Raw genomic sequence first — 26,861 nt, 5'->3', positions numbered from 1 at the left:
ATAGCAAAATATTTGTCTACAGCAGATGTTATTGACTAATGATTTATTGTATAAATACAGAATTGCTGAGAATTCAATTCAGATGGAACTGTGATGAACATTAGCCTCAGTTAGTGTGATTCTTTTTGTGGTATGAGGCACGTTAACCTTCGTCTTCCATTTCATTAGAAAACATTTGTCTGCATACAGGAGAAGAGCCACCACTTCTATCAGATGCCTCAGCAGAGATGACAAAAATTGATTTTATGGTACTTGCATAAACTGATGAACAGGTCTTTGAATAGACTTATTATGAGCTATCTCTGCTTTGCAATACATGATTTAGAATGCAAAAAATCCACCTGTTGTTTCAGACGTTAGTGCCTAAATATCAGATTCCAGCTCAAAGCAAGATTTCTCAGTGGGATGCTCTCACCCAGCATCCCGCTGGATGTACAACTACAGTGATCCTTTTGGTAAGAACTGTGTCACTTCTAAAATGCAATGTGAAATGTTTGAGTCAGTTTAAATACCTAGCTTCACATCTAAAGATTCGCTAGGGAACCGATGCGCTTTCTTGTGTCTTCTACTCTTAGTTACCGTGAAACAAGTAACAAATTGTGAGAAGGAGAACTTTTACCGAGAACATCAGCAGAAGGATACAAGCACTTCCGTACTGAATAGGAAATTGTTGACTAGGTTGTGCAGAATTAACCTAAAAAGTAAAAAAAGGGGATTATGTGAGTATGTAGCTCCAAGATTGTACTTATGGAACCTACTGGAAGTAGATAAGTACAAAACCAAATCTTTGCACTACCATTTGTGTCACAAAATCAAAGCTATTGCAAATCAATACCAGAAAAATCAGCCATTAGAAAACAGGACAAAATTAGATGCTCTGCCACTATGGAGTGGCAAAAATAATTATTTGCTTCTTTCTTTTTTGACTTTGTTCGCTATTTTAGGTCGTAACATTTGCTTTCACTTATACATAGATACAAATCACAGTGTGTTAATGACTGTCACAATTTTCCAGATCAAATGATCTCATTTACGTGGAAGCATAATTATTACTTTATATATGATGCAAAGATTTGTGTTTCAATATTAGCTTTACTAGTTTAGATGAATTGTGAATGTAGCCCTTGAATTTCCCATGCTCATTCCTGCTGAAAATAGTCTTATAGTGCTTTCATGGACTACATATATTCTCAGGCAAAGCTGCAGGTTTAACTCAGGTTTGTCAAGAACCAATAAACATCTATCCTAATCCATCAGGATTAGGAGCAAGGAAAAAATTTATATTATGTGCCGGAGTCATATAATTTGCTATTTATAAACAGCATCCCACAAGCCCTCTGATGCAAGTGTGCAATTTCACTGAATTCAGTGCAATTAAACTGATCTACACTGATTGAGGGGTTGGACTACAGTTAGCATTTTAAAAAAGGAACACTTGGTTGCCTAACATACTGTTGACATGTGGTAAGACAACATCTATACTAGTGAGAAAATATCACAGTACAGAAGGCTAATTTAATTTCAGAGCTTAGTAAGTGGCATTACGTGCCATCTGTTGCTCATTGAAATGTTGACTGAATAATTGCTAACTATGAATGGAAGACACATATGGAACAGATATTCTCAGTAGTCAGAGTTAGCTTTTGGCCATTTACATTATGGTTCTGCATACTTCTAATTTAAGTAAAATCCATCAGTACCATTTCAAATAAACTGTGGTATGTTAGGAAAAATCTGTTAATGGGTGTGTCCTGCTAGTCTCTTCCTAAAGTGTTTGAATAGTTACTGGATGCACCAAGCAATTATTTGTCCTCGTTGCTGGTTTTCTGCCCTGGGAAGTGTTATGTGTTTGTATTTTTTTCATCTGATCCTGCACTGCTGCTAAAGCCTTTGCACCTGATTTAGGTGGTGTAGGTAGTACAACAGATTGCAAGATTGGAAACATACGCTCAATATTGCCACCAACTCTCAAGTGCTAGAAGCTCAATGTTTGTCCCAGCTCAAGTGACACTAAAACGTAGAACTTTGCCTTTGAGTTCACGTGATGGATGACACTGAAGAAGTCTGGGTATGGATGTACTCTTAGCTCAGTATAAAAGACTTATATTTCTTCAGACTCAGTGTCTCAGTTTTAAGGCTTTCCTCCCTACCTTTTTTGATCAGCGTGACTGCTTCTCTATCCGTGCAACACAGTTATCCAGCAAATGCTCAAAAAAAGACTGATGTTTCTGAGATCTCAACTTTGACTTCTTTAAGAAATCTTCTTTTGCTTACTGAATGGAATGCCTCGCATGATCTGAAGGCATCTTATATCTGACCTATCTGTTAGAAGCTTTCCATCAGTTCTCCATTTATGTTTGGGTCACTGAAAAACTAAGAAATGTTTCTAACATTTATAAGAGATGATGCAAAAGGCGTCTTTGAGAGTTCGTGGAATTGTAGAAAATGATCTAGTAAAGGTGTATGTTTGGTGGCCCTGCTAGGCAGGGGGGTTGGAACTACATGATCCTTGAGGTCCCTTCCAACCCGGGTAATTCTGTGATTCTGTGATTCTGTGATATCATCGAATGACAGAGTGACAGAGTATTTGAGCAGTCACTCAGTTTAAAAAACTGATGTTATTTTTCCACAGTTTCAAAATTCCAAGCTGGAAGGGACCCACAGGGATCACTGAATCCAACTCGACCCAAAATTACTGCTTGGGATTTTTGTAAAGGAAGATGAATTTGTTTTTAATTTTATTGCTAGATAATATCCTCAGGCTAGATTTGGGGCAGGTAGAATGACTGGTACTGGCTGTCTGTAGTCCTCCACAAACATGACTTTCCTCTGTTTGCTACTGGTCTGTACAGAAGCCAACATTTTCAAAGTAACTGATGATTTCTGTTTTTTTGTTGTTGTTCACAGAGCTGCCTCTTTAAAGTGGCTGGTTTGTTTTCTGGGGCTTGGTGAGTTCTTTTGTGGATGAAACATCTCAGACTAGCCCATCATTTTGAAAACAGGCATTATATTATCAGTGCCCATCTAAATGCAGTATGAATATTTCAATGCTCTTCATTAGGTTTACAATCAGCATTGCATTTGTTTTGCAGATGAGCCCTGTATGGGAGACAAATCTATCTTCTGTCAGATGGAAGTTCTTGCACGTTACTGTTCCATCCCTGGCTACAACAAGCTGTGCTGTGAGTCCTGCAGCAAGCGCAGCAGCACTCTCCCACCACCATTCCTTACCGAAGCTGCTGAAACTGAGGAGGAAGTGATGTTTGGTCAAAGTGATTTGCCTAGAGCTTTGGTGATGCCAACGCCTTTAGTCGCCCGTTATGCAGAGTTCCTGCCAGGGAGAAGGGGCCTGAGCAGGCTTCACTTCACAGAAGAGAATACAGACACACATGTCCCTCCATCAAACACAAAGTCCAAGGGTGCTGAGTTTCCACAATGGAGAGTTCCTCTGGCAAGCAAGACTTCCAGGCTATTTGCTTTGCTCCAACAGCCACCTGCCAACGGCAGCAGTCTTGGTCCTCCAAATGACCGTGCTCTGGTCACAGCTGTTCCTGTGGTGTCAGCTAATAACACCGCAGTGGGTGCTCCTTCTCCATCAAGAACCTCACAGAAGAGTGAGAAGCAAATTGACAAGAGATGGCCTTCGAGGTCCTCCACTGTGGAAAGATGAATGTAAATTCCACATGGAGAAGACTTGCAGAAAGAAGCTTTGGTTCACTTTGTGTTTCATTTCTTTACTTCTGGACACTACGGTGCATGCTGCTTTCCACAAGAAGGATGCTGCAGATCATCAATTAATTCTTGTAAATACGAAGAACAAGAAGTGCTGGTTCACTTTTGAGTTGCTCCCATCCTCCTTCCATACTGTCATCTGCATAGCTTGAATGCATTGGAGGAAAGCACCAAAGAATATTCCTAACAGTGCACAAAAGTTGCCAAGGGCATCCGTCAAGCTCTAGTACAGGGAGAGTGGCCATGTCCTCAGTATTTTTGTTTTTAAACCCTCACATGTAGAAAACACCCCACTACAAGAAGTACCAAACGTTTACATGATACAAAATACTTTTGCAGTGGAACAACTGAATTAATGAGACTTGTTTTGCTAATTTATCTATATAAATGGATATTGTATGAGTAAATTTGCAGCTGTTGTGTAAATACTGTATATTGCAGAAAATCAGTATTATTTTTAAGAGTTTTGTGCTGTCAGACGACTGTTTACGTATGTTACATTCTGGACAATTGCAAGGTGCCTGCCATTGAGTACTGCCTTATTTACATTCCACAAGTTGATTTTTTAAGCAGCATTGTCATAAAAGGATAAGTTCCATTTTCATATGAATTACATCTACTGACACTAGGAAAGAGTTTGTTGTTTGATTGTTCTTTAATATCAACAATGTGATGCTTTCTTTTCAAATAGAGGAGGGGGGTTGGGGGGGCGGGGGAGGGAAGAAGTGTAATTCTAAAAGTATGAGTCTGCTTATTGCCACCTGCCCATTAAAAGTTGGTTTGGACATTTTAGTGTAATTCCAGTCACAGGTTGGAAAAATGCTTTTACGTGCCTGTGAAATGAACACTGACACCTGCAGCCTACACTGAGCAGGCATTGCTTTGGTTAGGAGTTGCAGTGCTGTCCCTTAAGTCTCCTCTTGCCTAAGAGGTCAGACCAGTGTAGGAAAGCATGTATATACTGTAAGTACTGTAATATTCACAAGTCAAAAATGAGTTGTGTTTTCCAGACGATCCAGTTGTTCTTTTATGAAACTAAAAAAAAAGCATCGTAGTGGTAGCACCAAGAAGAAATAGCTGTGGCAAGACTTAAAAGAGATTTCTTTTTTTTCCTATTGGAAGCATTGGTTTAAAGGTGAGAGAGATATTTATTTTTCAGCATGGTTCACCTCAAAATCTCCACAAGCACAATGCATCTGACTGCAATAATGTACTAGTGATTTATGTCAATAACCATCTTGTTCACAGTCCACCCAATCACACTCTCTCCTGTGTGTTGCTGTAAAGTACTTGTATATAGGATTGAGAACTAAAGATATTTATTAAAAGTTGAATTCTTGATAGTATTTTATGTACTAAATATTTACACTAAGGGCAGTTGACTATCCTTTTTGCCAAGATAAAATAGATGTAACTAGACACTTGTACATGCTATGTCATATGGATAGAACAGAAATTTAAGCTAACTAAACTACTGTAGAGAAATTGTTGATCTTATTCTTAAAAATTATAATAAACAAAAAAACTATTTGACTTTTTTTTTTTTTATTACAAGCATCTTTAATTTCTAAGTAGGATATTAAATATTCATGTGCAATTTTTGCTTCCCCATGAGAAGTCCTCATGATTGCCCTATTTGAAAGAACAGCAGATGTGTGCCTCTAACATACTATAAAACAGTAGGATTCTAAGTTAGGACTCCAAAGGTTAAATTCTGGAAAGAAACTTCTGAGGTGATTATGCATAATAACTGGATGACCAGGATAATTTAAGGGTGAAAACCGTCGTCAGAAGTCTTTTATTGTAAATGAAATTTAAGAAGATGAATCCTGTTGAAGGGAGTATGGGGTCACCACACATCTTACATCATGATGTGCATAATCTAACCCACTGTAGTACTGACTCGCCACCTCTAAAGAATTGCTGCTACCTTTCTGCAAGGCTTTTGAAGGTCAGAGACATTAGTATTAAATATATTGTGCAGACAAACCCTGAGCCTCAAACAGACAAATGGGGTGTGTTTTGTTACTTGGAAATTTCCAAAAGGTCGAATTCTCTGTCTTTATCTTCTACATACATACAGTGTGGGTGTAGATAATTGTTGTACCTTTTTGCTTTCTTTTCTACCAGGCTACTCTCTCTGTCATTAAAGTGTACACTACTGATCCTGTTCGTTGTATTGGGGAGCATGTAGCAATAAAATCTTTAAGACAATAAGGCTTTTTTTTTTCCTGGTTTGATCCACGAGTTTCTTATTTTATCCTTTACAAAATGAAGGAATACGTACATCCCCAAACTTCACTCACTTGAAAAAAGCTCTTTTCCCTTCATATGTATGTTGTATCTTCAAAACCTATGACAAAATTCTTGTAATTTAGGATTAACAAAACTGAGCGTGCAGAACAAGATTTTCTTTATGCAACGTTTTTATATGCCATGCACTTCACAGAGTTCACATCAGTGTAGGTGGCTTGAGGGACTTCATAGCCCTCTGTGGAGGCCTATGCTTCTTTCTGAGGAAAAACAATTGCCTTCACTACGTCTTTCTCTGGAAAACAGGTTTTAAATCACTTCCAGGTTCCTGTGACTTGTGGAAGGGGGTACTAATAAAAATCACTGGCAATAGGATATAAAAGCTGTTTAAAACTGAAGAGTGGTTTCTGAGTCAAAGCAAGTGCATTTTGAAAGCTCCTGAGTGGTTTGCTTAATCCCCTACACCACTCAGAGTAGATTAAACTCATTCAGATGTTTCCAGAGTCCTGATGCACTTACGAAGTGGAATGAATCATTAGTGAAGAGGGGCTAATAGCAAAGTAATTAAATCTCCCTTGTCAGATACACATACGCAACTCACCCAGACTTCTGGAGTCATATGCACACGTAACACCTTCTCACACCTGAAATATTAGAAACAGCATGTTTACAGAAGCCTCAGCCTTTGCTTTTAAAATGTTGCATGCTACAGGAAGAACTTGTTCAGCCATGTCTGTCTTTTGAGCGCTTCCTGTGACCTTCCAACACTTGGGAAGTTCCTCCTGAACAAAAGTCTAACATCGATGGAAGTCTGTAACAAAAATTCTTCTCCGGGACACACATGCATAGATAGAATATAGGAACTATGACATTGTACTCACTCTGAAGGTGGATAGCAAGGACTAAACAGAGTTGAGTATATGGCATTGTAGAGGAAGATATGCCAGCCCTTTCCTAGAAACAGGTGTTCACAGTGGGTGTGAAACTGAATATGGCATTGACAGAGCCGGAATACAAAAGGAAAGAAGGTGAAAGATAAAGGATTTGCTACTGGATGATTTCTCCTTTGAATCAATTCTAGGAACCCTGGAGTGCTCCTGTCATAGGGGCATATCTGAACCACAAGCTCCACCCCTTCCGGGAGCACAGCTGAATTACCCTCACCTGTGCTCCCACAGCTGACCCGACACTTGCCTCAGCTGGTTAATCAGAGGTTCAGGCTGTGATTACCAATTTCCCATACAGGAGGAAATAAAAATGGACTTTAAGTTCAACTTTTTCAAATTCTTTTTTATTACATAGTCTTAACTAGGGGAAGAAAATGGAAGTACTGAGGCATGGTATGACTCATTTTAATCAAATAGAGCTTCACAAGGAGGCTGCGATTCCCATTTCCCAGGCTGCTGGATTACACTGCCACTGCAGACTGATTTAATCTGTCATTCTAAGGTGTTTATTATCCTCTGCCAGTAGATGAAGCATCAATACCTTTGCACTGCATAGTTCTTTGGAAGCAGAGGTTATAATGTCCTGATAAACAGCTAGATCTCACCTGCTGATGTGATAGTGTATGTACTTGGTTTTTCATGCATGGAAGAAATGGTGCATGCAGGTGAAGGTAATTAGAAAATCAGCATGTAATTAGAGCAGCCTGTGATACTGGGAAGAGGTTCCCTTCCTAACTCAACAGCAAAATACAATCACTCTGCATTATGTGCGTATTTCCTCACAAACGTTTAGTCGCTGAGCAAATACTGAGATACTGCTTGTAGGCTACTTGCTATTTCTAAATCCATAATTTACTTGTATAAAACACTCTAAAAGCACCTGAACTAAAAACGTTAGTAGTGATGCCAAGTTACCGAGTAAAGGATCTGTTTCTTTCTCTAAATAAGTGGTTTAAAGAAGAACTGCTATTATCCTTGCTGAGTGTAGGTGTGAAGTGGTCTTTCTTGGGACTTTGCTGTACAAAGTGTGTCTGAAAGAGTTGCTTGTGAACATTCACTATGAACTACTCACTACTGTAGCTATAGGAGAGCCTTTGAACAAAGACAGGCCACCTCCCCCACAGGTCTGAACAGCAAATTCAGGGCAAGCAATGACAGAGGATTGTTACTACACACAAACCCCGCACAGTGCTGCCTCCAGCAGCCATGCCTTCCCTCCAAGACTCACCCCCTACAGCTGTTAGCAATGGCCCATCAGGTGCAGGAGACACACCTGATGGCTCTGCCCACAGCTGTTCCTAACAGCCTCAGGTTATAACAGCCTGAGCCAGCTCCTCAGCAGCTCTTTGGACACTGCAGTACGTGTGGAGTTCTTCAGATGCAAGCAGCAGCAGATGGAGCATGGTGGCTGAGGTTAGTGGTGAGGGGAAGGAGTGGGTTCTGAGCTTTGGTCCCATCTTCGGTTTCAGATGGGCTTTGTGCTTCTCTCTTGATAAGTGGAGGCTGAATCCTGCTTTCTTGGGGCTTGAAAGCAGGTTTGCTGTGCTGATTTGCAGGCTTGAGAGATGGGGGTAAGTGCTGTGCTTGTAGGACTTGGATTACCCTTGTCTGGTTTGGGGGTTAGGAAATACTGGCTTCAAAAAGGCTCCTTTAACAGCTCACAACATGGATTAAGTAACGTGTTTTGGAGGCTCAGAACCTAGCTTGTTTGGTAGATGTTGGGGCTCAAACTGCAGGCTGAGTTATGTGCTCTTCAGTCTTTATACAGGGCTCATTGGGTGCTAGAAATGAAGGTCGAGTGCTGTGTTTTTAGGGCTCAGAAGGTTCATTTGTCCAGTTTGGGGCTGAGGTGGAAACAAAAGGAAAGCCACACGTTAACAGCTTCGGGGCACTAGTAACATATGGAGGCGAGAAGGTCGAGCCCTCAAAATGGCCGCAACGCTGGCTCACGACGCCGGCGCCATCTGGTGGCTGCTTTGGGAACTACAGCGCCGCCGATGCCTCGTGATTTTCTAGAAGCTTCGGAGGTAACAGCCAGCTTGTGGCAAGGCTTGGGCGTGAGGGTGGATGTGTGCTGGTCAATGAAGTACTATGTATGCTCTACTGAAAGCACTTAGGTAGGAAAATAGTTTTATTCTTTTGCATATGTCTGAGATGTGTTCCCAAGAAGTGAACGTGAAAGAGGTGCTGGAGCTGTACCTGGAAAGGCCTGTGTTTCTCAGCATGGAGAGCACCACATAATAGAACTCTTCACGCTTGTATACATCAAAGGTCCAAAATGTTTTGACATGTCAGTGTGTGAGTTTGCAATGTCTGTTTAACCTTGACTTAATGTAACTGTTCTTATAGCTGCCTCAGCATCTCAAACAGAATTGTGTTGGTGCTGTGGTGTGATTGCAGTGGTACCTGATGGTCGCTTACAGTCTTCTGACAAAAAATACAGCAGCTGCATCTTAAAGCAAATGTGAAACAGCCAAACAGCCTTCTCTTGAAAAGTCCCTTAATGAGCGCTATTTCTGTAAGCTGTGAAAAGACAATGGTGATAGAAACGCACACCATTTTTCGTGGTGTTTACTTAAGATAATTAATGCCAACTTTCTCTGTTTTTTAACTACTTTTGGCTTTAAAACTGCTTAGTACAGAGGTGTTGAGACTCTTAAGTATGTCTGAGATCAAGGAGCACCTTGTGGGGTTTTGTTTTACCGAAGTAATTTTTCTAAAGAATTCAAAACAAAAAGTGGTGCCCAACTTGAGTTTCAATTGATGTCCATGTAGCTGAGGTCTTTATGGGGCTTCTCATATAGTTTTTCAGACATCTAGATTCATAATGCATTATTTTCCATCTGCTTACTGCTTTGCTATGTTGGACAACATGTTCAATGATGGTGCTCAAGTATGTTCAAAGGAATATAGATTCTTTTGAAGGCTTCTTGTAACTGAGGTGGAACAGCAGGTGGGATGAAACTGTGTATGATGCCCTGTGGTTTTACATCAATAATATTTGGTCTGTGTGATGCCCAGGTGGTGAACACTGAAGGCAGCTCTATTGAACTTGAGTGCTGCCTTAAATTAATTGACGTTGGGTAAGTTTTACAGGTAGCTTTCTTTTTGACTTTATGTGAAGCAAATTGTGCATATCTCAAACTGTATCTGTGCTGTGCAGTTGGAAGTCAAGCTGAAAAATATACCTCATACTGGCATCTGTATTGCTCACCTATTTATTTATACGAACAGATTATACTGAATCTTACTGTTTTCAGTGACTGCTCCAAGGTTTCATTTATGAGACGAACTGAACACTCAAAGCTCTTCCTATAGATGGCTTGTGTTCTTAAAGATATGTCTGTGTATTGGCTGGAAGCCTGTGCTTATGCCATCTGCAGACCTGAGATGACTTTGGTAAGATATTTTTTGTATTACAAGTAATACTTGCTATTTTCACGGCCCAAAGCCAAGATTTTGCTGTGTCTCTAATGCAGCCTTGAGTGTGGTCATTATATTCCTGACACTCATTAAAAAATGCAGTTGGTGTATAGTGCCTTTTTCCCCATATGCAGACTCTTCTTTATTCAAAGTGATGGTTATAATACTGGGCTCTTATGGTCAATGGGGCTTAATTATCTCAGTACTTGTACTAATGTATGAGGTTGGTGTTCATCAGATAATTGCTCCTGTATCATACAGACGTACTACTGCTGACACTCCTGAATTGCTGTGAATAAACATTGCTGAACAGGTTATTCTAAGAACAGTTCCTGGAAAAACTTCCTCTGACTGGTGGTTTCCTTTTTTGTAATTTCTTTCCTACTTCAGCTGTTTCAGAAACCTACAAATATTGGACCATTGACAGGCTTCTGAGCCCCTGGCAGTGTAAGTGTCCCTTCAGCTGCAGTTTGGCATTTGTAAGAGGCTGTGAATAGACACTTATAGCTGCAGTATCTGCAAAAGCTCTAGAAAATTGATGCTGAAGCAGCTGAAAACCAGGTGCTATTAGATATACCTAGGTGTTACAAATCTTGTTTCACTCCTTGGTACTGTTTACCCTGCATTTGGAAGGCCTGATTTTTGGATTGCATTGGTTTGTTCTGCAAGCTTATGAAGAGCTTGTGCTTCACGGTCGTCTTCTTAGTAGGTCAGTGGCTGTGTTGGCTTACAGCTGGTGATGGTGATGAGGAGGCATGTTGCTCAACCTTCTGGTATCTGGTGAGTGATGTCCAGTAGTGCATGAACTGCTGACAGGAGTGTTGTGGAGTTGAACCATGTCCATATCCTTGAATTTACTGTTTGGTGCTGCCATATCAAATCGAGGCTATAGATAAAAGACTGAAGGCATGAACCTAAGTGATCCAAGTATGTGTTTTTGCTTACTGTGCTTGTATTCATTAAAAATGCTGAAATGGCAGGTAACAGGCTGCCTGTTTGTATTTGGCATTTGCAGAACTGGTTGTGGTAGGAGCATGTGCACATTAATATCAGTAAGTAATGAACATAAAGAGGTTGAAAGTAAGTCCCAGATCTACAGAAATAAAATGAATTGACCTATTTCCGAAAACTTTGAAGTTCTCCTGCCTTAACAATTCCTTTAAAAACTAGAGGTGGTAACTTTTAAGTTTTGAGGTGTTTACTCTGTACTGCTGTTTAAGCAGCTCTTAGATGAACAAGTGCCCCCTTTCTAAAGCTGTAAATGTCACAGTTTTCTTAGTGTACTGCAGGAGTCATGAGGAATAGTTTCCCAGTGTAACCTTGTAGCTGAGTTAAGGAGTTTGAAAAAACTGATATTCCTTCCTGTTTTGGCATTTAAATGTGGCTTCAAGATTTGTAACAGTTTGCAACATGAGCATTTCCTTTGCTCTATGTGCTCCAGGACCTTCCTCTGGGCCTGCAAGAGCTGTGCTGCTTTGCTGAGTGATGTTTTGGATTGACCTGACAAAGAAATATGCTACAGTGTATGTCATGCAACTTGGTCTGTGCATAGGAGTGGAGGATCAGCAGTGGAAGGTTTGCTTTGCTATTCATTGTGTGACACAGGCAGCCCTCACTGAGAGGATCATTATCTTTTATTCTCCGGTTTGTTCTTGAGTGCTGAAAGGGCCTGTCTTGCTTTAGTCACCATCTACTTAATGGAAACGAAAGGTCAAGGAGTTTCTGGCTTCAGGAAGATGATTTAATAGTTACTTTCCATTGCGTGGTGCTCAAGTTAATATACAGCTTTCCGAAATCGTAGTAAATGGTCCAAGCTATGTGAAGTAAATTTTGGGTGGTAGCTAGGGAAAACTATAAGCTTTCTTCCAGAAGGGGAATAGGAGGTGTACAGGTAAGGGGTTAGCACCTGAGAGCTCCTAGATTAGGACAGGAACAAGCAGTGTAGTGTGTTTGGAGGTAGAAGGGGTGGGCTCCAAAACTGGGCTTAGTGAGATCATCTTCTGCACAGAGTCTGAGATGGTTTTGTGTGATTACTGTTCATTCTGCTGCTTTTGGGACCAGTAAATAGGTATGTATGTAACTCAGGGTCTTGAGAGATCACAACCTAAGTATGCTTTCAGTGTACTCTGACTTCGCACAGTATTGTATCTAACAATAGAATGCTATAACTTCAAACAAGTACTAATAAAACATCCATTTCTCTTCTGCTTTATGAATTTCTTAAAGTAAGAGTTATATGCAGCACACACACGACTGAGCACATCTCCCATCCTCCGCCTTCATGAAGTATCAATGGTGCTGCTGCTGCATGTGCAGAACATCATTATTTGTAATAGCTGGGTACTGAGAAATCCTTCTAGATGGTATCATTTAATACTTCATTTAGCCACTTGGAAGCAATAAGAGGCTTTAAGCTTTTGTTTGTGGCCAGTACTCAGGTTTTGTTTGTGCAATTATAGCATAGTTGAAGAGCTGCATTTAGGAGTGCACTTACAGAGGAAAGCAAATAAATTTTGGTTTCAGAGGACAAATTTGATGTTAATAAATGACTTCAAGAGAATCATGAAACTGCTCGCTTTCAGTCCTTAAAATGGTTGTCCTGCCAGACTATAAGCATCCCTACAAGAATCTGTGGGGTGGCTGAGCAGTATCTTTTGGTCTGCTTACAACCAGTAACTAATTATACTATAGGCCAATCAACCTAGGCCAGATTTTGTTGGATGTAGGGGTCTTATTCATAGGATTTGGGTACCTGATATGAAAATGAAGTCCTAGGAGTTAACATTTAGTAAAGAGTAGGTGCATTTATATGGCATTTTAGTGCAGAAAAGCTGTTAAACTTTAATCTGTGGCTTTTCCTTGGTAGCTTCACCCAGATGACAAGTCCTGAGTTTTGAATAACAGTGCTCTTGAGGTTTTTTGCTTGCATCTGGACTGTTTCTAATAGTAAAATGTGCAATGGTGGCTTACATTGGAGTTAAATCTGCCAGATTCTGGCTATATGATGATGCTATAAAAGCTTAGATTATTATAGATTCTCAGCTTTCCTGCTGCTGTTGTTGAAGTTCTCCTCATTAAGCAAACTTGGTAGAGAGGCACAGTAGCATATTGCTTTTTGAGACAGCAAATAAAAACTAGAGGTCTGGGATATCAAAATATCTGGTCAATTAAAGCTTATCGTCCTTGTGGAAGAACTAAATGCCATTGGTTGGAAAGCTTTAGCATGATTGGTATCTGAAAAAAGTCTTAGTATTCACAATGCTAATAGAAAGCATAAATAAGTGTAAGTATCAGGATGTTGTTCATTGGAAAATCTTTCACCAACTCAAACTGCAAGCAGGTATTAACAGAAAAGGTGCTTGCAGCCAGCTTTCAGTCTGTGACATATTATTATAATAGCACTTGGAAAGTGAGACTGTCTGTTTTTGGTAAATATAATTGAAGCTTGCTGTACCTGTAAGTATGCTGAGCACAACAGTTCAAATTTAAGGATGCTCAGCCCTGACAGTTTGTCCAGCATGCTTAGCTGCTCTAGGGATGATATTTGCCTTGGTAAAAAGTTCAGTTAATTAATACCCTAGGAAGAAAAAAGTTCTACCTCAGTTTACTCTGGGGAAACCAAGATAGCTGTGCTGTGTCTAAGGAGGAGAGAGCAGTAAAGGTTAATTAAAATTTCTAGCAAGCTTGACTTGTTTGCTCAAAATTTATGGCTTTTTCTTGCCAGAAAGCGTGAAACATGCTGCTCAAAAGTTTGAGGGTATGTGGATAGCAGAAGACTGCTGGTGTTGGGGGAGGGGGAAGTATACTGTGCTGGTTCATGCTTGTCTGTCTGTATGGGAATAATTAATAGTTTGTGGGTGCAGATAATCTCGTGGATCAGAGAGCCTCAAGCCTGTTCTAGGTGTGCTTATTTGTCTTGTATCTTGAGTCTTCTGCTGTGAGCCTGCAGTTCTTAGGTTTACCACTTAGTTTAGCAACCTGTTGTTATCTACAAGCAGATGCAGAGTTGTTCAGTAGATCCTCAATGTATATGTGACCTTTTAGTTCACTCCGTATCAAGTAAAGCATACGGAGAATGTTGTTTTTTGGATGGTTTTTTTTAAGTGAAAGGTGAAGGAGGGTTTAGTGATATTTTTTGGCTTGTACTATAGTTAAGGCCACATGGTTGTTTAATCTGTGTGAGGAAAGAAGCCATGCTGTGGTCACGTTCAATGCTGAATGAAGTTACAAGCTTACAGAAAAGGTGGGGCTTAGAAAGTGTTTGCCAATTCTCTTAGTATTGTACAAAAAGCTAAAACTTGAGCTCCACATCACAAGCACTAAGGGAAGGCAAGTGTTTGGGGATTGAAGTGTTTTTCTTGCCAGCTGCTGCTTCTTCCTGGAGTACTTGTCTGTGCTGTTCTTTATTGGTATTATAACTAAGGCTTAATTCTGAAACAGCAAGGAGCGTAAATAATCTTTGGGCTCATCTTCACTCCGTTTGTTGAAGCTGTTCACAGAACTGAATGCTTTTGCAGGACTGTATTCACAGCTTATACTGTTCTCCCACTGCTGTTATTTGGCTAATTCTGGAGGTGGTGGTTCATGCTTTGTTTTTTGTTTTGTTTTTTTTTTTTCCTCTTTAAAAGAATGGTGTGAAAGCTGCCCAGGTTTTCCAGTGAAAACCTCAGGCTCCTATTTCATTAGATATCATTTCAAATTCTGTGCTAGTTATGGCTCTAGTATGGTTGTTAGTGCCCAAATTAGAGCTTTGTAGGTGCCTTTCCTTAGTATGTCATGCTTGATATTTGGGCGTAAAGAGTACAAGAATGTTACTGAATGTTATTCCCAGATTGCTCTGTGTACGTGTTGTGTTTGTTTGTTTTAAAAAGCAAGAATATACTTAGTCTCTCGGTTAGCTAGGAGGTGTTGGATGTATCCAGGACATGATCGTTGTCCCTGTTTTCATCATCTCCTTTGTTCATGGACCTTAAAACCATCATTCACTGTGAGAAGTGAAGAACTACTTCAAGTATAATAGCTAATTTAATCACAGTGTGGTGATTAAATCTTGAATTCAATGTGAATGAAGAGTTCCAACTGTAGAGAAGTCCTCCGAGGAAGTAGATGCAGATAACTGGCCTGTTTTTACAGGCATTTCATTTAGTTATGTTAGCAGGTGGATTGGAATGACACACACACACAGCCCCTTGTTTAACCGCATCAATTTATACGATGACTTGTCCATAATTTCTGGGAAGCTGATCATAAACACTGCTTCTCAAAATGGGAAGGTAGTTCCAATTTTGCATTGAAAAAGCATTGAAAACTTTGCATCCAGAATTAGCATCCTACTGTGGCTGTACAGCATTTACACTTGTTTGACATAGAGTTATCATAGACTAGCAAGACGTGACCTTATTTCTGTCTCCTGAAATGCCTTGAAACCTTTCTTTGTCATGCTTTTGAAGTATTTCTTTTCATGGTTTTCCTATTTTTGTCTTTTGCTAAGGAGAGCACTTGTGCATGGTAGAGTAAATTTGTGATTAATAGAATATAAGTAGTTATAAAGGAAAGTATGCTGAATTCATTGGGTTAATACTAATATAGTTGTATTAGTGATATATAGATATAGGGAGAGATTTCTGTGTTTCAGAAAGAGGGATCCACTTTGTTCCTGTTAGTAGTCATAACATTGTTATTTTAATGAAGTTGAGACCATTAATATGAGCTGATCAACCTCAAAGCATGTTCACTGGGTTGTTGCTACCACTCCAAGTGGCATTTCTCACCTCTTCCTTTAACTTTTATCTTTCATCACAGCTTCTGTTTTAAGTTCCTCAGCCTTTTTACTTCGCTGCCTACAGGCTGAGAATTGGGAGGGGAAAAAAGCCTAGAAATTGCTATAAAGCTAGTGGTATGGTACATTGTGTTACAAACTATTGCTTGGAATCTCATTTAGAGGCCTCAGAGCAGCATTGAAAGAAACCTGGTGGAGATACTGCAGAGTAATGAAATCACCTGCACTGTTCTTTGCATTTCAATAGAAAATGATTGCTTATGGATGAAGGATTTGGTGATAACAGAATTTGGACAGCAGTGTTTCTATCTATATAATTCCTGTCTGAAGTGGAGTTTCACACTGAGTGGGAAAACTCAATGGTAAAATGACTTTAGAACTTTTAAAATATTTCATGCAAGATAAAAACTTAGGAGTTAAAGTTAAGTAACATTCACAGAGCTGTCTCTCCAATGCTTGTTTTTTTGTAACAGCAGGAGTTTGCTTTCTCTTTGTGTATGCTTAATGTGCCTATTTTGGCAGCATTCCATATCTCTGTAGCTGTTTTTAATGGGGCTTTACCTACTAGGGCAAAACAGAAATTTTACCTAATTCTTTTCCAGCTCTTCAGTTGTGTAGAGCCCTTTTGAGGCTGAGGCGGGGTCTGCTTTGCACCAATTTCACATAATTTTTTATCTGGTTTCTTGGTGGGTTTTTGATAAAATTCAGCAGCGTAGGTCATGAGAGGGGTCATTGGAAGGGTCCTGCTAATACTAACTGTAGCTTGAGACTACATCCCTCCCCAGTGATGGTAGTTGCATCGTGTGATACCTTAAATCATGTCAAAAGTTCTTACTTACAATTAGGTACTGAGAGCCCTCTCTTTTCTTTGTTAGATTTGAGTCTTCCAGCTTTTCCCTGAAGTGTCCCTTATTAGCAGGTATACCCCACAGGTTGCTACCTGCTGTATTTTAAGTCCTCCAGCCTGACGTCTGTGAAAGGCAGACCTTGCTGGCTGAACCTTCAGATGTCCCATGCTGCTGGCAGGGGCATGTTGGTTTTGATGCATGTACAAATATTGAGCAGCAGGGAAGGGGGAAAGCTGAGATTAGGGTTATGGTCTGATGGAGGTGGAACTTGCAAGGCATCCAGAGTAGACTGCAGGCCTGTTCAGGCAGGCATAACTGCCTTCTGATTAGCTGTGACAAGCTGCATGGGTTGCTAATTACATGTGAAAGAGCATCTGAGAGTTGGGTTGAGAGTTTATGACTGCAGGAGTCTAGGTTCTTTGCTTATTTTCAAGTCTTACAGGGATGACTCAAGAACAGTTGAGGGGGTCTAATCTGGACTCGATGCAAGCACCGGTAACTGGAAAACAGTTGGAGTTGAAGTTTGGTGAGGATTTGGGTTTTACCTCTGGGAAGAGGTGGGATAGAATAGTACTGTTATTTGTTGGACCACTGAAGAGTGACTGGAAGAAAATGAGTGCTTGGTGCTGGATGAAGTGATTGACTAGCACTAATTTTAACACAGACCTATGAGTTAGTAAAGTCAGGTTAGACTTGGCTTTAGCAGCTATTTTCAGGGATGCTAGGTGTAGGGAACTCTATTCATCACTGTGCTTCCATGACACCAGGAAAAAAAAAAAGACAATCTGGTGACAGAACTGTGTCATATAGAGTGAGGTTTTCCTTTAAAGACACAAATTTTTGGGCTGTTGTTGAGGTTGCTGTGAGGTTCTTCAAGAGCAGTTGAGATAGTAGGGGAACTGTTAATACCAGGTGCTGAGTGATTGCCTTGTGTTAGTTTAGGCTCCGTCCATGAGAAATTGGACTTGGGCTGTGGAGGTAAGTGAAATTATTTTTAGTTATTTTGAATCTTCCCAAATGGAAGTGGTCCACTGTTTGGGTCCTCCCAAGAATCACTTGAGTACAACAGGTAGCTGAGTGCTGGTGGATCTGTCTGAGTAATTTCAATACATGGGAGACTAAAATATTAATAATAATTCTGTGGGTGCTTGGCTGCAAAAATTAGGTCCTACAGTTTGAGGCTTATGAGGAAAGAAAAGAACTAGAGAGAACAGAAGGAGAATGGAAATGAGTGCCCTGAAACTCTAAGAGATGTTGTGCAGTTGGGGCTCTAATAAGAAACAAAATAGCAAACCTAGCTATCTCATTAAAATCATCAATTACATCCCACCAGTCTCTTGGCACTGCTTTTCTATTTGCGATTGTTCCTCCTGCTGACAGGAAGCAGATGGCAAAATTGCCTTTCCCTATCCTTCAGGGGTGGAGAAGGGAAGGAAGGATTTTGCATTAAGCCCTTTCTCTACTTTGCCTGATGTCGTGTCCTTCCTCCATCTGCACTAAAGTGTTCAGAAACAACCTGGGGAGCATTGCCCAACTCTGGTTTCATGGCAGTAGTCCCATGAATTTGGTGTAGTCAGTGATACTGTGAAGTACTTCAGAGTTTCTTTCTTAAAATGTGTTGATCCTGAAACAGGTTTTGTAAATGAGAAAGTCGCAAATCATGAAGTTAGGGAGTAAGAGGCTTTAATCACCTGGAAGAAAGAGAAGACTTTGCTTCTCATTTGGCATAGCAGTTGATAAATGTGCATCTCAGCTACTGTGGGCTCCAGCTCTGCAAGTTATCAGCAAGGTTCCCTTCTTTCTTTGGGGTGTTGTGCATTGTGGGCTTTCCATGGTATGCCTTAGAAGTCAGCTTGATGTTTATGCTCTTCCTGAACTTTAGATTTTGTACAGATGTGTTTCTTCCCCTTTTTTCATTAAGGACAAGAATGGGAACTTTTCTTCCCCGCTGGATTCATCTGGGGATTGCTTTTTAATGGAGAAGCTGAGTCAAAAGATAGCCACATTTTCTCATGTCTTGGGATTTTGTATCTCGACTTGAGATTTCCTGCAGAACTATAGCTGTTGCAGAGGTTAATGCTTGTGTTTAAGTGAACAGGATGCAGATCTGGATCTTGTGTGGGTGTTGCTGGTATTTTTCTGTTTTGCCATTTGTGGGCAATTTACTCTGGTGGGGGGGAGAGGGAGGAGCTTACAGGAAGCTCTGCTGGAAAATAAAGAAGTTGAATAAAAACTATGGGGGAATAATAGTGTCAGGCATTTTCACAGGAAAATAAGATCTGTCTGAAATAAATACTTTCCCCTATGCAGTTTTCTTTTAATATGATGCATCTATGTGGGGGCAGAGCCATCTGACAGTGCCTTTGTCTACAACTGGAGCCAGTGCTGACATAAGCAGCGATACAGTTGTGGTTAATCTCTCTTTGCATCCAAAGCTCCAGGTCTCTGTCACTTATTTGAGGGATGCTCTTCAATGCTTCTGCAGTAAAAGGAAGTAAAATATGCTGAGAAATACATATTTTGACCTCTGTTCCTGTGCCATTAGGGAGATTTTTGTCTGCGACTAGTAAGGTAGTGATAGTTGTTGAAAGGTAGCTGTTGCTGTGGTAGGACAAAGGGTGGGAGTTAATATGGTAGATATCTGGTAGTTACATATCGGCTTTGGTCAGAGCTGGGGTGTAATGTGCATTTGTGTCTTAGAAGAAAATTCTTCTTGCAATTTGTTTTCCTAGTAACTGTCAACAAAGATGCATTGAATCTCTGTACTTTTTCCCATATAACTTTCCAATTTTAATTGAGCAAGTAGAGAAGCTGTCAGATTCCTCTTAGCTTTTGCATTGTGCACTGAATGTCTGCTGTATGGGAATGAGCACAATGGATGCTGTGATGTTACTCCATCAGCTGAGGTACAAGCTGAAGATACTGGGGCTTTTTTTCTTCCTTTGGGTAGTAGAAAGTTCTGAAGCTGTCCCTAAAACAGCAAGGGGGGGAACAGTGAGAGTGTTCTGCAGGAACAAGAACAGTGTGCCTTGTCCTTACAGAAGGCAGAAGCTGATTGGGATGAAAAACATGGCCTTGCTGCAGTCTCTGTCTGGTGTTGGGCAAGTTGTGCCAATTTTGCAGGTGTCCAGTGAAGACACAGGTTGTATTTGCAACTGTGGGGGGCATCCAGTTAGTAGATATGTGGATATGCTCTATCTGAACTGCTAAAGGAATAGTAATACATTCTCTAAAGGATAAATTAGACATTTTTCCTCTGGAGGATAAAACAAGTGTCTGAATCTAATACTACTACCAATGTGCTTTGATAATAAAGTTTTGTTAATGTGAAACAGTGAGTGTTTATGGGCCAGTAGGACGAGGTGTTCTCATGCTGTCAGGAAGCTGGCAAGAAAAATGAGTGTCAGTATTCAAAGAAGATTCTGTTACTGTGGACAGAAAAGTGAAAGATGACTTAGGAAAAGAGTACGTTAAGGGGAATTACTCTGTGAGTGTGACAGAGAACTGATTTGTGATAGTAAGAAGTGGCATATGTAAAGGAAGACCATGTTGAAGTACTAGGGATTGGCCTTAACTTTTGCTCATTTTTCTGACTTTAAATGATTCCATCAAAAGTGGGGGAAAGAACATCTTGTACTGAGTGCCTGTTAGATGTGAGCAGAGCTCCTACAAATAACGCCTTTTGCTTGGAGTGTGCGAAAATAGAAATCATATAATCACCAGGGTTGGAAAAGACCTGAAAGATCATCCTGTCCACCTATTACCAACAGCTCCCACTAAACCATGTCCCTCAACACAACATCCAGTCGCTCCTTGAACACCCTCAGGGACGGTTAATCCACCACCTCCCTGGGCAAATGGTAATATACGGTCTGTAACAGGTATTGCTACAGATAGTGATGATGTTTCTACTCACAGACTTACTTACAAGTTAAAGGACTATTTGTTGCTTAATTAATCTGTAGAGACTTTGTGTTTAAGTCCATGTGTCAGGAGAGAGAAGGCTTTGTAGTAGCCAGGTAATTAAGCTTATTTTCCCTTATTTCTAAATGAATCCAGGAAACCTTATTTTTGTTATGGGAGAGTTGCTTTTTGACAGTGACTTGCTCTGCTTATTGACAGAATATGCCAACCTTCATCTCTGATGTTGAAATAAGCTTGAGGCTCAACCAGAAAACCTTCCCACTATTAATCTGGGGGAGAAGGAAGCATGACTTCTAGCATCTTAGATGCTATGAAATAGCAGTTGAATGTAGGTCAGAGCTGTTAAGGGACAATGTTACTTTAAAGGGAGGGTGGGGAAATGTTTCTGTATCCCATTGAAGGAAAGTGTTAGCCTTGGGATTTTTGAATGTTTGAGTTCAAGATAAATTGGTCCTGAGAACTGTCATCTAGATAGGAGTTGCTGCAGCAACTCCTATTTTGGAGGTCATTGCTACTGGGCAGAATAGGGAAATGTCCTCCTGCAGCCTCCCATCTTAGTGTTCTCTCAAGTCTAGATACTCACCAGCCACTGCTGCCCAGGGTGAGATTTATAGACATAGTAATTTGCTGTTGAGTGTCATCATAGATTCTTCTGAGTAAAGCTATCTCTCATTAAGTTGTCTGAAAATCAGGCCTGCTAATGTTTCTTTCTTAAGCTCCTTAAGCTCTTACTTTAAGGTCTAATGTAGTATGTCATTAGGAAAATTGAAGTATTATACCCATCAGTCTGAAAAAGAGATCGTGAAGAGACTTTATTTCTTTAAAATGCTTTGTGCTGAAAAAGGAAAACAACATCACACTAATGTCTGAACCTTTGGGCTATATTGTGCCCAAAGGAGAACAAAAGCATTAGCATGCATTTGGAGCTGAGAAAAATTGTATAATTCAAAGTATAGACTTTGTGAGGCATCTTACTGAGATATTTACATCATTTTTTTTTTTTTCCAAGAAAATAGCAAAAAGAACCTCAACAGAGTATGTATTTAATTTGCAGATCAAGGAAGCAGGCTTATTAAAACTGTGCTGATTTATATGCTTTCTTGTTCTCTGCAAATGAATTTGTCTGAAATGCCTGAGAAGGCACTACAGAAGGTATCAGTCCTGCTGCTCAACCCTGGCTGTCATTACAGAAACACCTGCAGATTACCTCTGTACAGCAGGGCAGTTGGCTGTGTTGCAGAAGCCACTTCCCTGGCAGTGGGAGGGTAATTATGTTTCCAGCTGAGATCAGTGCTCTTTTTTTATATTCTTATATTTGAGAGACATTGTATAGGCACTGCATGTCTCATGTCCATAGGCTTGAAAAGAGCCCCTATTCCATGGATCTGTCAGTTCAAAGAAATAAAGTGGGTTGATGTGTGAATTGCTGGCTCAGGTGGATGCAAGTAGCCTGAAGGGCTGGGAGTTTTCAGCTGTCTTCAGACTGTGTAGAGTTGAACCTTCTACGTGAGAGAGACCCCAAGAGCGAAATTGTATTGTGGGTCAAGACTTGTCAGCTCTGGCTAAGTTTTTCCATCAATAAAACTGAGGTGGTTATTTTTACTTATTCCAAGTTTGATTCTAAGGAACTTTGTTTCTTCTAGTGTACCTTGCAGGAGGCATTATTTTCTGGAGCAGGACTCATACATCCCTGGTTTGATTCACAGACTGAGCATTCTAGCTTAGCTCTCACTGCCTCTCATCAAGAACAGTGTAGCTCATGGGATGAGGGATATGGCCCTGTGTGTCACGGTGCACGGTGTGTGGTGCACAGTGACTTGAGAGCTAGTTTTAGAGTTGGGTGGCACCTCCTCTTACCTGAGAAGAACACCACTATGCTTTGCCCACTTGTGTCTTATGTCCTTGTCCTCCTCCTTTTCTCCATGTTGTTTGGCAGTGCGGGGTTGTGCAACCACTGGTGAAACTCTAAAGCATTTTGAAGATCAATTGGAAACCATATCCAGCTTATCCATCTGTAAATATACCAGTGCATGAGGGCAGAAGGGGAAGACAGCATGTTTTTCTCCAGGTCTTAAGCCTGGCAAGGCAGTATCTTTTATTTCCTGTGCTGAGTCATGTAATCCTGTCTGTTAGGGACTTTGCCATGTAACAATAGAAACATGGGAATTGCAGCTCTTAGCAGAGAAATTTATCCTGATTTGCTAGGGAAGGATGTGTCTGAAACATGATTAAAAGCCTTTCCTAAAGCTCCATGTGGGAAGGCTTAACTGTTGGTTAGAAGCTTAGCATCTGCTGCTACATCTGGAGAGTAGCAAAGCATGTTGTATTTTGTGATTATTATTTATTTTTTACATAAGGCTGAAGGGTTTCTTTTTAATCAGTGATTATGTGAATCTTCCAAAAAAACAACAACAAGGCAAAACTCCTTTTGCTAACTCTATTTTTGTCCTTGTGGGATGAACTGATATTTCTACTTATGTAGTGGATATAGTAAAATGTACAACTGTTGTTAATTGTGTATTTCTAAGCTGTTTATGAAAGTAGAAAGCTCGCTGCCTCCCAAAGGGAACTGGCCTGCTCTGCAATTCTCTTTCCAGATTGCTGCTGTATCAGAAATAGATGAACTTAATTTTAGGCTTCTAGATAACCTTAGCAACAAGGCGTTCAACTCTTCAGAAGTCTGTGTGGAATCTGTTTCTTACCTGGCATGACTTTTCCGATTCGTGTAGATTTAAGGCAGGAATTAGTTGGTCTCCAAGTGTTTTAATAGAAAGGGCAGCAGAATGATGATAAATTAGACATTGATAAAACATGCTAAAATATATTAATAGCTATGGTACGTTCTTTTTTTTTTCCCTGAAAAATGCTTCTGTCTTTTCCACTTTATTTCATAGGATTTTTGTTTCCTGGGTGTCAGTAGCGCAGTGTGATATGGGCAGTAAAGTCACAAGCATACAGTTTCTGTGGAAAGAACTGGGATGCTTTACAGCCAGCTGGTAAGCTGCATGTATCCAGTCACAAGTCCAGCTTTGTGCATTCCTTCCATTGTGCCTGTACCAGGAGAAAAGCATAGGTCATATACAATTCTTTGTAATTGCAGAAGGGTATACAACACTATTCCCAAAGTGTCTTTGAACATGTTAGTATGCCATGTCTGGTTACCCTCACTGACACCATCAGGTCTGACTAGCTTGACCTACCATGGATGATCTTCTAGCACTCTGGAAAGTCAGAGATGGAACAGTTAAAGTGTTTTGTACTTCAGCAATAGTTCAGAACAGGGGCAAGTCTATGATCACTGCTCAAAATAAAGCTTTTTCATTTTTGCTGTAAGTATGCAGCAGATCAAGCATTATTGAAACTCCCTGTTTGTCCACTTTAAAAGTGTGTGTAACTGATGAAGCTTTACTGTCTTGTAAAGAATGTTTATGCCTGAAAGTGCTTATTTAAACAAAGATGTTATCATAAGACTTCTTAGATAAAGCCCATACCTTTCTTAGTTTTTCATTGCCTTGTGAATCTGAAATACCCAGATGCTTCCAGAGCTGCTTTTTAACTTCTGATGAGGTGAATCGAGGTGGAAGAAAGATTCCCCTTTTCCCAGTTCTGGAGTCTGAATTTAAGAAGCTGACAAGTTAATTGTCAAGTTAAATTATCATGGATTAAGTGGGTGTACTTTGTTCACAGCCATTTAGTTCATTGCTCACACATACTTCTAAAAAGTGAAGGCAATGCTGTGTTATGCCTAGATTAAAACCATTTTAGTTATGAACAATTAAGCTGATTTGTTACTAAAGCTGTTCATGCTGCATTTCTACACCATGCCTTCACTTGTAATTGGGATCTACCTAGTGTTGTGCTAGCAAAACTTTGTGAAAATATAGCATTTTATTTCACAAGGAATATCATGGCATCTGTCTAGTGGTACCCATTTACTCAAGTGACATTTTCTGTTTGCAAGTCTGGCTGTGGTTATAAAGAAGAGTAGCAGAAGAGTCCATTATTCATCTGGGATACTCTCCTTTAAGGATAACAGTTAAGACCACAGAAAACTTAAATGCTCTCCGTGCTCTGTTCATGCTGCTTTAATACTTTCGCATTCAGAGATAAACTGAACCACTGTCATTGTGAAGGCTGTGAAATGTTTGGGCAATTGTTTTCTTCTTGCAGCTATTTACAGCCTAAATTACAAGCCTGTGTTTATTTCTTCTGTACAGTCTCTGTATGTTTTCTTAAAATATAAATACAGAATGCACCAACTGTGTGGGGAAGACCTTATTTTTCCAGGCAGGACTGAAGATTGTTGAAAGTTTAGTCTTGTTAGCCTAGAAGTCTGAATTGATCATCACTGGGGGGTGGAGGGGGGAAGAATTAGTTTGTCAAATTCTGGTCCTTTTGTGTACCACTTCAGCCTTTGCTTTCTGTTTAGAGTTCTCATCTGTTTGTAATGCAGAGCTTATATTTGTAAAGTCAGCCCAACAGATCACAAAAATGAGTTCGTGAGTATTTGTTCTTTCAATCATACCAGCTTAATCTCCAAGCTGCCATTAGCTGTATCTTCATTTCTCTTTGGGAAAACCAAATGATACAGGCAGTTTGAAAAGGAATCCTTAGTTCTGTTTTGTGGAGTTAGTGCTGACAGATCAGCCTGTTTGCTCACCCTAAGCATTGCAATGTCTGGATAGGCAACGAGAAGATGAGTCAAATATGATTAGAGGTTGCAGTATTAATTCACAGAAAGAAATTTTCTGACTAAGAGATCAGTCACTGAATATCAGAGTTGAGCTTCAGGGCTTTTCAGCTTTCTGATGGTTGTTTGGATTATTCTGAAAGTATAAATAGCTGGTTTTGTGTCTGAACTGGTATCTTAAATTTTTTTGTCAAGTGGGAAAAGAGGGAGAACTTGGTTGTCATTGCCAATATTCTTTTAAGATAATCAGATTGATAATGCAATCACAGATGAAGCTGATATGAGGATATTTTCCACTTAGTAACAGCTTCTGAATTTTTGTAATCTGCTTCTGAATTGTGTTAGATGAACAATTATTTTCAGTGTCTTAAGCTATGTCAAGATATCTGCCTTCACAGAAACCGGCCAGGCCAAACCACTCAAAATCAGCTTGACTGTCTTATCTAAAACTTCCCACACTTCTTATTTTGTTAAAGACAATAATTCCAAATACTAATGAATGTTTATGGTCATGGAAATCCTTTGGACTGTCCAGTCTGTTTTACTGTGGAAGTACACAGTCTGCATAACTTAATTCATATTTTAGCCCCAATGGTATCTGAGTGAGATTGGGCATGGCCTGCCAGCTGTAGAGAAGCAGCCCTTCTGGAGCAGCTGAAGTAAGGCAGAGTGATCTTCTAAGTCTGTGTGTAATGCTGGGGAGGCAATCAGGTACTGGGTAACATTCCCCAGTGACTCTACTCCCAGTGTGAGGCCATGGTTGTGCAAGTGGGCCTTTTGTCAGCTCCTTGTAAGAATTTTAGTCATCATATTGGCTGGAAATGTTTGTTAATCAGAGCTAAATTCTGATACTGAAATTCAGTATGGTCTGTATAACTATATAACTCACTATAACAAAAATCAAAAGCAAGTGCTTTGCGTGAAAATACTTGAAGAATTCTCCTTTTTTTAAAATTCATTTATATAATGAAATTGCCCTTTTGCTTTCTGGAAGTGCCCTGTGTTCTTGCTGCAATTGGTTTTCAGTCTGCTCAGCTGCAGTACTTAAAGCTACCCTAGGATGCTATGTCGTCTTGGGTGTGAGATGAGTTGCAGCTAAGAAAATTAGTTGATGGCAGAGTACAACAAGTGGGCTGCTCTATTTCTGATGATACCTTTCTCTCAGACATCTATTTGGGAAAAGAAAGGAGAGGAAGTGCTGACTGCTTCTTATAATAGCTAGTACTAGGTTGTTTTCAAGGGAAGGTTGTCTGTATGCAGTACTG

At 40.1% G+C, this 26,861-nt stretch overlaps 1 protein-coding gene and 1 long non-coding RNA gene across 7 annotated transcripts in view; both read left to right on the top strand.

The window, feature by feature from the left end:
* The window catches only part of ADAMTS3 (ADAM metallopeptidase with thrombospondin type 1 motif 3), a 125,596-nt gene extending 119,647 nt beyond the window's left edge, over window positions 1-5,949 (top strand). For all 6 annotated transcript variants that reach the window (XM_015861760.2, XM_015861759.2, XM_015861762.2 and 3 more), the window contains one exon: window positions 3,093-5,949. In XM_015861760.2, coding sequence (XP_015717246.1) covers window positions 3,093-3,670 — 578 coding nt within the window. In that variant the 3' untranslated portion in view covers window positions 3,671-5,949. The remainder of the gene's footprint in view (window positions 1-3,092) is intronic.
* Window positions 5,950-8,124: 2,175 nt separating this feature from the next.
* LOC116653369 overlaps window positions 8,125-26,861 on the top strand; it is a 40,222-nt gene continuing 21,485 nt past the window's right edge. Inside the window, exon 1 of the long non-coding RNA XR_004307038.1 lies at window positions 8,125-9,049. This is a non-coding gene — a long non-coding RNA (uncharacterized LOC116653369). The remainder of the gene's footprint in view (window positions 9,050-26,861) is intronic.

The sequence above is a fragment of the Coturnix japonica genome, chromosome 4 (assembly GCF_001577835.2).
Source record: "Coturnix japonica isolate 7356 chromosome 4, Coturnix japonica 2.1, whole genome shotgun sequence".
In the NCBI taxonomy this organism is placed as follows: domain Eukaryota; kingdom Metazoa; phylum Chordata; class Aves; order Galliformes; family Phasianidae; genus Coturnix; species Coturnix japonica.
Note: the sequence above shows the minus strand (reverse complement) of the source record. Positions and strands in the feature narration are given on the sequence as shown.